Source organism: Melanerpes formicivorus, unplaced genomic scaffold, assembly GCF_026170545.1.
Source record: "Melanerpes formicivorus ecotype bairdi unplaced genomic scaffold, bMelFor1.0.p_v2 SCAF_30, whole genome shotgun sequence".
Classification (NCBI taxonomy): domain Eukaryota; kingdom Metazoa; phylum Chordata; class Aves; order Piciformes; family Picidae; genus Melanerpes; species Melanerpes formicivorus.
In genome coordinates, this window is record NW_027142382.1 from 3,307,251 (window position 1) to 3,321,751 (window position 14,501).

The 14,501-nt window shown below is 42.2% G+C and overlaps 1 protein-coding gene across 5 annotated transcripts in view; it reads right to left on the reverse strand.

Moving 5' to 3' along the window:
* RPGR (retinitis pigmentosa GTPase regulator) overlaps window positions 1-14,501 on the reverse strand; it is a 52,453-nt gene that overhangs the window by 6,225 nt on the left and 31,727 nt on the right. For all 5 annotated transcript variants that reach the window (XM_068155080.1, XM_068155079.1, XM_068155077.1 and 2 more), the window contains 4 exons: window positions 7,346-7,501; window positions 4,825-4,949; window positions 3,903-4,085; window positions 1,931-2,096 (listed from right to left, as the gene is read on the reverse strand). In XM_068155080.1, coding sequence (XP_068011181.1) covers window positions 1,931-2,096; window positions 3,903-4,085; window positions 4,825-4,949; window positions 7,346-7,501 — 630 coding nt within the window. The remainder of the gene's footprint in view (window positions 1-1,930; window positions 2,097-3,902; window positions 4,086-4,824; window positions 4,950-7,345; window positions 7,502-14,501) is intronic.

Genomic DNA, 14,501 nt, shown 5'->3' on the forward strand with positions numbered 1-14,501 from the left:
CAGCAGAAACACTTCCACTTCCTTTTTGTTAGTATTGATGTTAGAGGTAGCTCAGCAATCTGGCCTCAGTGATCATTTCTGCAGATTTTCAAAGCATGGCACAAGGCTTCTGTTGCATATTCTCTTTAGTAATAGAATATATAATATTCTATAATATAATAAATTAGCTGCAGTCCTTTTATCTACATTGCACAGGATCTGTGTAATGGATGGAGAGGCAGTGAGCTTAACTTGTATGCAGCATCATAAAAACGTACCCATAGAATTTTCACGTTCACCTCAAGCACATCAGGTATGTAACCAGTTTCATATGGCACAAAACCTGAAGGTTTAGGCCTCAGAAGACCCTAAAGGCAATTAAAATGTCACTGCATTGCTTCCCTGGAACCAGAAATGCTAATGGACATGCTGGCAGTTTACAAATAATCATCTTAATTTTAACTGAATTAATTACTTTCAAATTGGATTTGCCACCCCAGTAAATCTGAGCTAGAAGCCCTGCTTTCTGCACTCTTCAGCACTGCACTTCCCAGGAAATCACACATGCCCAGGAACACAGGTGAAATCCAGAACTGCTTGAGAGAAGCTGTGAAGAAGTCCAGCATTTCATCAGTATTATTGTTATTCAGACTTCTGCACTAGCTAGAACATTGCAAATCCCTTATATTTTAGAAAACAGAGTAAAGAGTACTTTTGCATTTCCAGGCAAAGAAAAAAGATCCTGTAAGAATTAGCAGACCTCTTTTCTTAACCAAAGCCTCTCATAGGCCTTCTTGTGTCTTTAAGATTGTCCTCAAACTTTTTTTTCCCTGTAATTCCTTTTTCTGTGTGTATGAAAATCTCCATTTCAAAGCAGTTACAAATCTTACAGTATTTTTGTGAAGTCCTGTTTCTACAGGCTTGATGAACCACAGGTACAGCTCACAAGTTTTTCTTTCACTCAACCCAACTCTAAATCCTTAATCAAGTTTTTCAAAAATGAACAGTGTGAGGCAATTTCTCTGGAGGCTGAGGGAAAACCTCATTACTCTCTACAACTTCCTAAAAAGAGGTTGGAGTAAGGTGGGGTTTGGTCTCTTCTACCTAGTATCACATAATAGGATGAGAGGAAGTGGCCTGAAATTGTGCCAGGGGAGGTTTACATTGGATATTAGGAAAAATTTCTCTGCTGCAAGAGTGGTCAGGCATTGGAAGAGGCTGCCCAGGGAGGTGGCAGAGTCACTGTCCCTGAAGGTGTTCAAGAAACATGTGGACATGGCACTTTGGGATGTGGTGCTATGGCCATGCTGATGCTAGGTTGATGGTTGGACTTGAAGATATTATAGTTCTTTTCCAACCAAAACAATTCTGAGAGTCTATATTGCCAGACCCTCTTGAGATAAGACTGAAGCTAAATCCTCTTTCATATTCAAACTGAGCACCTGTTTATGTTTATAAAGGGCAACAAGGCTGGTGAGAGGTCTTGAACACAAGCCCTATGAGGAGAGGCTGAGGGAGCTGGGATTGTTTAGCCTGGAGAAGAGGAGGCTCAGGGGTGACCTCATTGCCCTCTACAACTACCTGAAAGGTGGTTGTAGCCAGGAAGGGGTTGGCCTCTTCTCCCAGGCAACCAGCACCAGAACAAGGGGACACAGTCTCAAGCTGCGCCAGGGGAGGTTTAGGCTCGAGGTGAGGAGGAAGTTCTTCACTGAGCGAGTCATTCGTCATTGGAATGTGCTGCCCAGGGAGGTGGTTGAGTCATCGACCCTGGAGGCATTCAAGAGGAGATTGGACGTGGCACTTGGTGCCATGGTCTAGTCATGGGGTCTGTGTTGATAGGTTGGACTCGATGATCCTCGAGGTCCTTTCCAACCTAAGTGATACTGTGAATGGTAAGAGCCAAACTACAGAATTATCAGAAAACAGTAGATAAGATATAAGGACACCTCACCTTTTTTGTGGTTTCTGTCCTTCGTGGGTTGAGCTTTGGGAAGACTAGTTGCAGAAAAAAGGAATGGGCTGGTGTTGCTAGTCACAGGCAGTGAAGACTTCAAGAACCTTTCTCCTAGTGGAGGCAGTGTTTGTGCCATTCGAGTAAACTGTTCTGGTGACCTTTCCTTTAAAAGATTGAAAAAAATATATTGAGAATAAGTGTAGAAGAAGAAAAACTAAGCCACCTCTCATACCTGAAGTGGTCTTTTCTTTTAATTGATGACACAGTGTCTGAACTTTGTATACAAAGCATAAATAAAATGTCTGGGGGTGCTAATTGACAGCTGCCTAAACATGGGCCTGCAGTGTGCCCAGGGCCTGCATTAGGAATGGTGTGGCCAGCAGGAGCAGGGAAGTCATTGTGCCCCTGTACTCTGCATTGGTTAGGCCACACCTTGAGTCCTGGGTCCAGTTCTGGGCCCCTCAGTTTAAGAAGGACATCGAGACACTTGAACGTGTCCAGAGAAGGGCAACAAGGCTGGGGAGAGGCCTTGAACACAAGCCCTATGAGGAGAGGCTGAGGGAGCTGGGATTGTTTAGCCTGGAGAGGAGACTCAGGGGTGACCTCATTGCTCTCTACAACTACCTGAAGGGAGGTTGTAGACAGGCGGATGTTGGTCTCTTCTCCCAGGCAGCCAGTACCAGAACAAGAGGACATAGTCTCAGGCTGCACCAGGAAAGGTTTAGGTTGGATGTTAGGAGGAAGTTCTATATAGAGAGATAGTGATTGCCCATTGGAATGGGCTGCCTGGGGAGGTGGTGGAGTCACCATCATTGGAGGTGTTCAGGAGGAGACTTGATGGAGTGCTTGGTGCCATGGGTTAGTTGTTTGGGTGGGTTGGATTGGTTGATGGGTTGGACGCGATGATCTTGAAGGTTTCTTCCAACCTGGTCTGGTCTATTCTATTCTATTCTATTCTATTCTATTCTATTCTATTCTATTCTATTCTATTCAGAGTAACTACAATATTTTAGGATTATTTTAAGCTCCCTGTGAAACTTTCTCCTTTGATAATTCATAAAGGCTAAACTTGTTTAATGTATTCAAGGACTCAGAGGGAACAACATAAAAAGTCAGGTTCTTGTTCTTTTTCAAAAATATTCCTAACATGTATTTTAAATGCAAAGGAACAAGTTCCACATTTGAGAATTTTAAAGCAAACAAACAACAAAAGAAAATATTTTCGTAGAAATAAACAAGTAAAATATGACCAATATTTATGTTTTCCTCTGCATGAATTTGGGGAGAAGAGCAGATAATCACTCTTCTTTAGCACTGGTGAAGCCACACTTTGAGTATTGTGTTCAGGTCTGAGCCCTTCACTATAGGAAGGACGCTGAGGTGTGGGATCATATCCAGAGAAGGGCAGTGAGGCTCATGAAAGGCCTGGAGTACATGGCCTATGAGGAGAGGCTAAGGGAGTTGGGGTTGTTCAGTCTGGAGGAGGCTGAGGAGAGACCTCATTGCTCTCTACAACAAACTGAAGGGAGCTTGGAGGGAGGAGGGGGCAGCCTCTTCTTGGTGGCAAGCAAGAGGACTAAAGGAAATGGTTTCAAGCTGTGCCAGGGGAGGTTTGGGCTGGGTAGTAGGAAGTATTTCTTCACAGAGAAGAGACCATTGGAATGGTTTGCCCAGGGCAGTGGCGGATTCGCTCTCCCTCAGGGTGTTCAAGCAGCATGTGGACATGGTGCTTGGGCACATGGTTTAGTGTCGACACTTCGGTGCTGGGTCGAAGGTTGTACTGGATGATCTTTGGGGTCTATTCCAATGGGATGTTTTCTGTGATTTTGCAATTCTTTTTATACACTAAAATTGAACATGTACTTTAAGGAGATACATTTATCTGCTGGGCATATGCTGTGATTTTAGCTTTAAAAGTGATTTTGTTTCCTTAAAGAAATATAGCAACTCTAAAGAGTTCTGAATTTACCCTCTCTCGACGTCGCATTCGTGCCGATGTTAGCTGCAAGGTGTTTGTTAGTAGCGACTCTCCACTCATTTTAGAGATAGTAGCAGTCAAATGTCTCTCATATAAATCTTCTAAAAGTACTTCTTCAGATCCTTTAGGTCTTGGAGCAGCAAAAACCAGCATGTGACAACCACCACAAGCAACCTACAGCAGCAAAAGAAGAGGTCTGATTATTTGATTTGCAAGTATCAATACAAGGATCTCATTTGCTTACAATGATCTCTAGAGGCTTAGGTTATATGAAAAACACAAGCAAGTAAGAGATACAGAATTGATTCAAACTTAGCTCCTAATGACTTTAACAAAATAAAATTACTTAATTATGTTTATTAATGATCAGTGATCTGTGTTTACTTCTTACTTAAGTACAATGCATTTGTATTGAACAGAACAAAAGGTAAGTCTATCAAATTATTGATACATAAGGAAGCAAAGACATTCCCGATGATTTTCAAGGGATTTGAATCCCCTTTGGATTCAAAAAGCAATTCCTCATATTTTCTTAAGATCTGAAAATGTTCCACTGGACAAGTAATAGTTACAATCAAAAAGATGACACTCTGGTGTTTTCAGAACACACTACTATCTTCCCTCTGATACCAACAAATATTCCTTTTTATAGGCTGCCACATGTCTATAGACCAAAACAACTAAATAAGACCCTACAAAAGTAGCCTATGTGTGTAGTTCAAGCCAAACAGATTCTAAACCAAATTAACAGTGTGGTAAGTAAATACAATTTCCTTTTTCTTTAAATTTAGGTTGTCTAATTAAATGTTATAAAATGAAATAATTCAATAAGGAGATTTCCACTCTCATTAATCATGTGTTGCATAAAAAGATAAATATTATGATGTCTGAGAAGCATGAACAAAAGCTTTACCAAAAGGACTGTGAACCTCAAGAAATTATAACACAGAGTGGGATCAAACTGATTTGCAAAATGCTCTTCTCCAAGGCCCAACTTGCCATGTCGTCCGTCTCCAAAAGTAAACATGAGGCCGTTCTCTGTGGAAAAAAAACAGATGTTATTAATAACAAAGATCCAATAAAAAACCAGAACAAAACCTTCACAAAGTAACATGCCATGCGAGTAAGGAATATTTCTCTTCCAAAAGCAGCACCTGAATGATTATCACAGAATCCCAGAATGTTAGCAGCTGGAAGGGACCTCGGAAGATCATCCAGTCCAACCTCCCTGCCAGAGGAAGATCACCTAGAGCAGATCACACAGGAATGCATCCAGGTGGGGCTTGAATATCTGCAGACAGGGAGACTCCACAACCCCCCGGGGCAGCCTATTCCAGTGTTCTGTCACCCTCACAGTGAAAAGTTTTTTCCTCATGTTCCCATGCAACTTCTTATGCCTCAGCTTCCACCCATTGCCCCTTGTCCTGTCATTGGGCATCACTGAGAAGAGCCTGGCTCCATCCTCTTGGCACTCACCCTTTACATATTTATAAACATTAATGAGGTCACCCCTTAGGCTCCTCTTCTCCATGCTAAAGGCCCCAGCTCCCTCAGTCTCTCCTTTTAAGAGATGTTCTACTTCCACTTTGTAAGGAAGATATTCCATTCCCTAAATCACTTCTGTGGTTCTGTGCTGGACTCTTTCAAGCAGTTCCCCGAGGTCCTTCTTGAACTGAGGGGCCCAGAACTGGACACTATTCCAGATGCAGCCTCATCAGGGCAGAGTAGAGGGGGGAGAAGAACCTCTCTCAACCTACTACCACACCCCTTTTAATACACCCCAGAATGGCATTGGCCTTCGTAGCCACAAGAGCGCATTCCCAGCTCACGGTCCACCTTCCATTCATTAGGACTCCCAGGTCCTTTTCCCCTCCACTGCTCACCAACAGCGCTCTCATCTTAAATTTTCAACAAATCAATATGGTCAAAACATGTATTTGCATGCAAAGTACTGCCCAAGATCTTATTCTAGACAACTTGTAAAAAAAAAAAATGAGGCACAAGAAAAAAAACCCAACCCAACAACAAAATAGTAAGATTTTGTTTGTACAGAATTGTACAGAAAATAAATGTCTCTAAACAAGAATTCTTGTTAGCAAGGCATGATTATGAAGTTATAATTAAACTAGAATAGAATAGAATAGAATAGAATAGACCAGACCAGGTTGGAAGAGACCTTCAAGATCATCGTGTCCAACCTATCATCCAACACCACCTAATCAACCAACCCATGCAACCAAGCACCCTGTCAAGTCTCCTCCTGAACACCTCCAGGGATGGCAAATCCACCACCTCCCCAGGCAGCCCATTCCAATGGGCAATCACTCTCTCTGTGTAAAACTTCCTCCTGACCTCCAGCCTGAACCTCCCCTGGCACAGCCAGGACCTCCCCTGTGTCCTCTTGTTCTGGTGCTGGCTGCCTGGGAGAAGAGACCAACCTCTGCCTGTCTACCACCTCCCTTCAGGTAGTTGTAGAGAGCAATAAGGTCACCCCTGAGTCTCCTCCTCTTCAGGCTAAGCAACCCCAGCTCCCTCAGCCTCTCCTCATAGGGCTTGTGTTCCAAGCCCCTCACCAATTTTGTTGCCCTTCTCTGGACATACTCCAGCAAGTCAACCTCCTTCCTAAACTGAGGAGCCCAGAACTGGACACAGTACTCGAGGTGTGACCTAACCAGTGCAGTGTACAGGGGCAGAATGACCTCCCTGCTCCTGCTGGCCACACTGTTCTTAATGCAGGCCAGGATGCCATTGGCCCTCCTGGCCACCTGGGCACACTGCAGGCTCATGTTCAGCCTACCATCAACCAGCACCCCCAGGTCCCTCTCTGCCTGGCTGCTCTCCAGCCACTCTGACCCCAGCCTGTAGCTCTGCATGGGGTTGTTGTGGCCAATGTGCAGAACCTGGCACTTGGATGTGTTCAATCTCATGCAGTTGGACTCTGCCCATCTGTCCAGCCTGTCGAGGTCTCTCTGCAGAGCCTCTCTACCCTCCAGCAGATCAACTCCTGCCCCCAGCTTGGTGTCATCAGCAAATTTACTGATGATCGACTCAATGCCCTCATCCAGATCATCAATAAAGATGTTAAAGAGGATGGGGCCCAGCACTGATCCCTGGGGGACTCCACTACTGACTGGCTGCCAGCTGGATGTGACACCATTCACTACCACTCTCTGGGCTCGGCCATCCAGCCAATTCCTAACCCAGCTCAGAGTGCTGCTGGACAAGCCAAACTAGAGATACTGAGTGCAGAGCTGTGTATGGCACGGCTGTGAATCAGAAATTCCTAATACTGAATCTGGCTTTCTTACTAGTTCAATTAACCCTTACAGCTGGTAACTCTGCACTCTCTTCTTCTCCTCATTTTACAGAGAAAGCTTTTACAGTATAATAAGGAGTCACAGGAAGTGCACTTCCCATTTTGTTCACATACATACCTGCTATGACAGCAGTATGGCTTTCTCCACATGTGATGTTACATATTTTATGCCGCCTCAAGTGTTTCACAGACTTTGGTACTGGAGTTTCAAAAATAAAAGTACCGTGTCCCAGCTGCCCATGTTGTCCAAGTCCAAAAGTATAGACATCTGTCTCTGAAAATGTACAGACAAAATTAGCAAGGGGTAGGCTTCATAGATAATAACTGCCACTCACATGACATCACCATCAAAAGAATCAATGCTTTATCAATTACTCAATTTCCCAACTAACCGATTACATTTATCAGTTAATAACAAAATGCAACAACAACAAAAACCCAACCAAACAAAACCAAAAGGAAATTAAGCACTAGAACCATAGAATAATAGAATGATCTGGGTTGGAAGGGGTTGTTTAGCCTAGAGAAGAGGAGGCTCAGGGGAGACCTTATTGCTGCCTACAACTACCTGAAGGGTGGTTGTAGCCAGGTGGGGGTTGGTCTCTTCGCCCAGGCAACCAGCACCAGAACAAGAGGACACAGTCTCAAGCTGCACCAGGGGAAGTTTAGGCTTGAGGTGAGGAGAAAGTTCTTCACTGAGAGAGTTGTTAGCCATTGGAATGGGCTGCCCAAGGAGGTGGGGAGTCACCATCCCTGGAGGTGATCAAGAGGGGATTGGACGTGGCACTTGGTGCCATGGTTTAGTCATGAGGTCTGTGGTGACAGGTTGGACTTGATGATCTTTGAGGTCCCTTCCAACCTTGGTGATTCTGTGATCTAGTCCAACCCCCTCTGCAGTAAGCAGGGGCAGCCTCAACTGCCACCCTGGGCAACCTGTTCCAGTGTTCCACTACCCTCATGATAAAGAATCTGTTCCTAACATCCAACCTGTTCCTAATATCCAAGTTATTGAGTTTCCTCTTATAGGCACTGGAAAAACTCTTTCATATTCATACCAGAACATTAATTCATTAGCTCATTTTGGTTTAGAGCATTAATTCAATGCATGAGAACATATACAGAAAATAAATTTGAATGGTTCAATATGCAAGACATTTTTCTAACATAACTGCATAATAATCCACAGCTCCCATGTACACAAAGTATCAGCTAATAAAAAAACATATGGGTGTTTATAATCTGTGACTAACTCACGACCACAATGTTTACATAGAGATGCACTTCCACGTACATCTTAATTCCTGGTTTCCTGCATGTACATGACCCTCATTAACAGACTAGACCTCTTTAAGCCAATACTAATTTGTGTGTCAGAAGAGACTGTAAGAACAACAGCACAGATTTTAGTATTCCATTCAGCTATCCAATCAGGCCTGCATTCAATACAGAAAACACTACAATTGTGTTATCTTGTGACAGAATAATCATCTTTCCACATTTCTACTTTGTCCATTTAATGGACTGTCTGTGCCAGGAAAAAGAGTAAGAGCTTCTCCAAAGCAATAAAGATTCTTGGTGTGTCCATCCCTGGCAGTCCGTCACAAAAGGGGAAGACCGTAAAGCTTGGAAAACTTGGTGAGGTCATACTTGAAAAGAGAAAATCAAAGATTAAGGGTTTTGGGGAAATGGGAGGAGCTTTCCTAGAATTTTATAGTCTGCCCCTTTTTCTTCTGCATATAAACAGCAAAGGGCAAGTTAGAGAAATAATACCTGAAGTACTTCAAAATTGTTATGAAACCCTGGGAAAGACTGGGAAGGACAAAATAATATTCTCCATCTAGCAGAAAGAACTGAGATTTGGGATCAGTATATTATTACATCATTGTTACAAACATGGAGCACAGCAGGCCTGCTCCTGCTGCACAGATTCCATCAAATCAAATATTAATAACCTTCTAAAGCAGCAGAAGAATGTGTGGAATGATAGTCGACAGAGAATCCTTGCTCTTTGAAGACTTCTTTGTGTCAACGAAACAAGGCCACTGGAACAGCAAAGTGCCACAAAAGCACTTCATACTGTGCAACCAAATCCTCAGAGCAGCCACAAACTGGAGAAACATTTAAACCAAATTATGTTACTATTCCCTCAAATGAATCCTTTGCTACTGTCAGGGAAGGAGAAAGCAGAGAACAGATCAGATTCCATATTACTACCACTGCACACTGAACTTTCTGATTTCAAAGAAACCATGATGAAATACTGCAACACTATGCATGGAAATAGTCTTTCTTTTTTAGCTCTGTTAAACTGTTCCATTTATGTCATGAAGTCATACCATAAAAAACCCTCAAATGGTCTCACAGTTTTTCAGATTGTAGATGAAAAACATTGAGTAAAGCTGGGTTTCTACTACACATAATAGTAAAGCTCCCTCTGCTGCAAATTTCCGTGCAAGAAAGGAACACCTCAGGATCTTTACAAAATGAAACAAGAAGGCATTTTCTGTAACATTGAGACTATCTGCATCAAAAAAAATCAAGAAACTGCATCTGAAAGACAAGAGCTAAGCTAACCACAGTCTCATCTTCATTGTAGTAAATTGCTTTCTCAGGGTGGTCCTCCCCCTTTACACCGCTCTCATGAGATCCCACCTGGACTACCCCTACCTGGAGTGTCCTATTACAGGGAAGATTCAGACATACTGGAACATGTCCAGAGAAGGGCCACAAGGATGATCAGAGGACTGGAGCACCTCTCCTATGGGGGCAGGCTGAGAGAGTTAAGGTTGCTCAGTTTGGAGAGGAGGAAATTCCAGGGAGGCCTTATTGTGGCTTTCCAGTATCTTAAGGGGACCTACAAGAAAGCTGGGGAGGGACTTTTTAGCACGTTGGGTAGTGATAAGACTAGGGGGAATGGATCCAAGCTAGAGGAGGGTAGATTTAGATTAGATGTTAGGAAGAAGTTCTTCACCACATGGGTGGTGAGGCACTGGAACAGGTTGCCCAAAGAGGTGGTCGAGCCTCATCCCTGGAAGTTTTTAAGGCCAGGCTGGATGGGGCTCTGGGCATCCTGATCTAGCACAAAGTGTCCCTGCCCATGGCAAGGAGGTTGGAACTGGATGATCCTTGAGGTTCCTTCTAACCCTGACAAATCTATGATTCTATGATACTACATTTATCATAACATTATTTTTTTTTTATACTGGCAGACCTTGTAATTTTCAAGGTGTGTGCTCACATTATCTTGAATCCTAGCTAAAATATGTAATTCCTTTTCCATTGTGTTTAGAGGGACATGTTAACTTTAAAAGTACATTAAATTTTTTTCTCTCCTCTGTTTCTACTAGCAGTGAGGAGAACAGGGCAATCCAGAACTAGGTTAAAGTGTCTTTATAGGAAGAATGATTTCTTCTAGTGTCCCTATAGACCATGGGCGCCTAAATTCTGCTTATTAGTCAATTATCAAGCCACAGGAAGACAAAAAATCTTGCACCTCTCTTCAATGATTCATGGTCCTGGTGCAGAAGTGAGGCCAGACCTCAGCAATCATCTCATTTAGCAGAAATGAGTTAGTTCCTCCAATCTGTCTTTATAAGCACAATGAAAGAGAAGTCTGTGACAAAGCTATTACACAGACTTTGTGGTAAAAAGGCAGAGGTGAATTTTGTGATTCTGAACTTGAATTTGTAAATTATTTTGTCCACAGCATGAATCCAAAAGGGGATACAGCCCCACTGTCACTAAGTCTTAATGCTCTTTGTCCCAGTAAGGATATGTCTGGATGAGACCAAAAAAAATGCTATCAAAAGGGCAGATCTTATTCTCCCATTATTTCTCTTCAGTCCCTACTTGCACTGTCTCTGCTGTCCACATGGCTCTCAAAGCCAGGTTTTGGGGAGTTTTGCCTGATGCAAGTTATGTGAGCATGAGGGAAGCCACACTGCTTCCAGAGCACTCAGAAGAAACAAAACACAAGTCCTGTCTTTGCTTCAAGGAAGGAAATGTTGCCTCCATGGGAGCAGCCCACAAGAAGAGCCCTTGGAGGAGGAAGAGAAATGTTTGCACAGAAAAGCTTGGACAGAAGCCAATGGCTTCACTGTTCTAAGTGACCTCTAGCATTGGAATGCTGGACTGCTTCTCCTTACTTCCTACATTGTATTTTTAGGAGGAACAGGGACATTTACCTGTAGCTATCTTCCACCATTGCAGGTATCTTCTGAGGTACATAACAGTTCTTTAACCTCCATGATCATTGTAATAATAAATAAAACAGTGCTAGGCAAAAATCCATACAGCTTTCCAGTCTAGGGAGGTTTTCCTCCAGCTCTGCCCCACCCTGGTGAAACTACCAGGAATACAGTATCCAGTTTTGGGCTCCACAGCCCAAGAGAGATAGGGATCTGGAGGAGAGAGCACAGGTGGAGAGCTAGGAGAATGACTGGGGGACTTTAATATCTCTCTTATAAAGAAAGACTGAGATAACTGGGGCTGTTTTGTCTTGAGAAGGCTGAGAGGGGGGTCTTATCAATATCTGAGTGGTGGGTGTCAAGATGAAGGTGTTGGTCTCTTTTTGGTGATGCCCAGTGATAAGACAAGGAACAACAGGTACAAGCTGGAACACAGGAGGTTCCACCTCAATAACAGGTTGGACTCGATGATATCAAAGGTCTTTTCCAGCCTGGTCTGGTCTGGTCTATTCTATTCTATTCTATTCTATTCTATTCTATTCTATTCTATTCTATTCTATTCTATTCTATTCTATTCTATTCTACATGAGGAGATACTTCTTTATGGTGAGGGTGATGGAGCACTGGACCAAGCTGCCCAGAAAGGTTATGGAGTCTCCTTCTCTGGAGACTTTCCAAACCCACCTGGATGAGTTCCTCTCAGGCCTGCTCTAGGTGATCCTGTTTTGGCAGGGGGGTTGGACTTGATGCTCTATGGAGGTCCCTTCCAAGCCCTAACATTTTGTGATTCAGGGATTTTTTAATACATGCTATTTGCTGAAAGAACTGAGTGAGCTACAAGAGCATTTTAAAGATTTGTGCATTCCTTGCTATGTTTTTAAGGCTATAGAGAAAGTAAAAAATCCACAGAAGCAAACCAGAAACAGCCAGGAAAGCTTGTATTTCTCCACATAGATTCACTTCCTTGAATATTATTATTGTTATTATTACTCCTACTATTATGCCCATAGGCTACACTCTTACAAGAGGTTTATTTTTAAACAGCTGAAAAATGTTGCTGTAAAAAAAAACAAAATCAGCTGTCAACACTCTATTGAGTTTTGCCAGAGCTGGTAATCAGATTTGGGGAATTCAGTATAAAGAGTATACAAACTTTAGAATTATGTGAAAAAATCTAAATAATCCTATGTGGTTTGAACAGTCAGTTCTGGCATGAAAAGTTGAGCTTTTTCATCTTTCTCATCCTCTTTCAAAGGGGTACCTTGAATTTCTATTCTCTTTAAAATACCTTGAGACAGAAGATGAAAACCCCAACCTTTTACACACTAACACACTAATGTGCTGTATTGTTCTGTCAAACGACCTGCTCTTGAAGGACTGCTTCACTTTTTCCTTTGAAGAGATATCTTTGCTTTCCCGCCTTTCAGAGGAAAAAAGGAGCTAATATACCCTTTCATAGACAGGATTATTCCTAGAGGATTTGCCATCATCCTGAAAAAATATGTGAGATAGTAAGGCCACTCCCAATCACAGGGTATTTTCTCTTCTCCATCTCCTAGGTTCACAAATTATTATTATTCTACCTTTTCAGAAAGCTTTATTGAGACTGCTGCTCTCATATCTCTTTTGAAAGTGAGGATACCAACAGCTTTTAGTTTCTGCAGGAAGGACTTGCAAGCACTAAGGGTACTAGATGTGGGGTGTCCCTGCCCGTGGCAGGGGGGTTGGAACTAGATGATCCTTGTGGTCCCTTCCAACCCTGACTGATACTATGATAGATGCGTTTCATTTAGTTTCTGAGAGACATCATCTGTGATGAGGATATGATCTTCTTGAACTGGCTGATAGACTGTCATTAAATGAACAGATTTGTGCTGCTACAGTAAGAGAAAGTTTTTGCATGACAGAATTTTAAACTCTGGTTCTGTTTACTCTCTATAACCACTGCAAATATTACAGGCAGAAGTAATACTAAGACCTGTAAAGATGATGGCTCACAATTCAACACTTCTATAACATTCAGCGTTTCTAGAACTTTCTATCTTAAAAAAAGGCTTTTCCCAAGTGTTTCACTTTTTGTTTTCTGGGGAAAAATTAAGTTTTCAATTTTGGAGTTTCAGAGCCCCCTAAAAATATGAATTCTTTAATATATACTTTTTATCATTTGCTCTGGTACTTGCTGGAGAGATTGCAAACAGCAGTTTGATTTAATAACCTGGGTAACAACAGTTCTGGCCATACAAAATTGCCAATAGAATAGATAAGACAGCCATAAAAGAGAACCACAAAGTGCTTTGTAATAGCCTAATTATGTATGAGAGTCAGGAAGAAACTTGCTTCATACTCAGTAAGATAACTGGATTATACTTTCTTCTAATTCAATAAACCCTAAGTAGAACTGATGACAAGAAGCAAGCCAAGATGTTTAACAGTTTCTCCATACGACATTTTCTCCTATATCCTGTCCCTATGCTAAATGAGAGACATGAGACATGGAAATACACAATAGGTAGACACTCTTTTATTTTTCAGACTGAAATGGTAAATCCTAAAAAGCTGGCAAGACCCTGATAAGGGGAAAACCACATCAGTACATACTGTGATACTCAAGGCAAGCAGCATCCATTTTCACAGATGATGGTACATGAAATTCAGAATCTCTTCTAAATTGTACTACTTTCTTAATGCAGGAAAATTAACTTAAAAGGGGTAGAGATGTATCTGCTCCTCTTTAAAGATACATTCCTTCATTAGAATTCTCAATTTGTGGTCATGTCACTTAATCTCAAGCTGCCCGAGGAGGTGATGGAGTCACCATCATTGGAGGTGTTCAGGAGGAGACTTGATGGGGTGCTTGGTGCCATGGGTTAGTTGTTTAGGTGGGTTGGATTGGTTGATGGGTTGGACACGATAATCTTGAAGGTCTCTTCCAACCTGGTTTATTATTCTATTCTATTCTATTCTATTCTATTCTATTCTATTCTATTCTATTCTATTCTATTCTATTCTATTCTATTCCATTCCATTCCATTCCATTCCATTCCATTCCATTCCATTCCATTCCATTCCATTCCATTCCCTATAAAG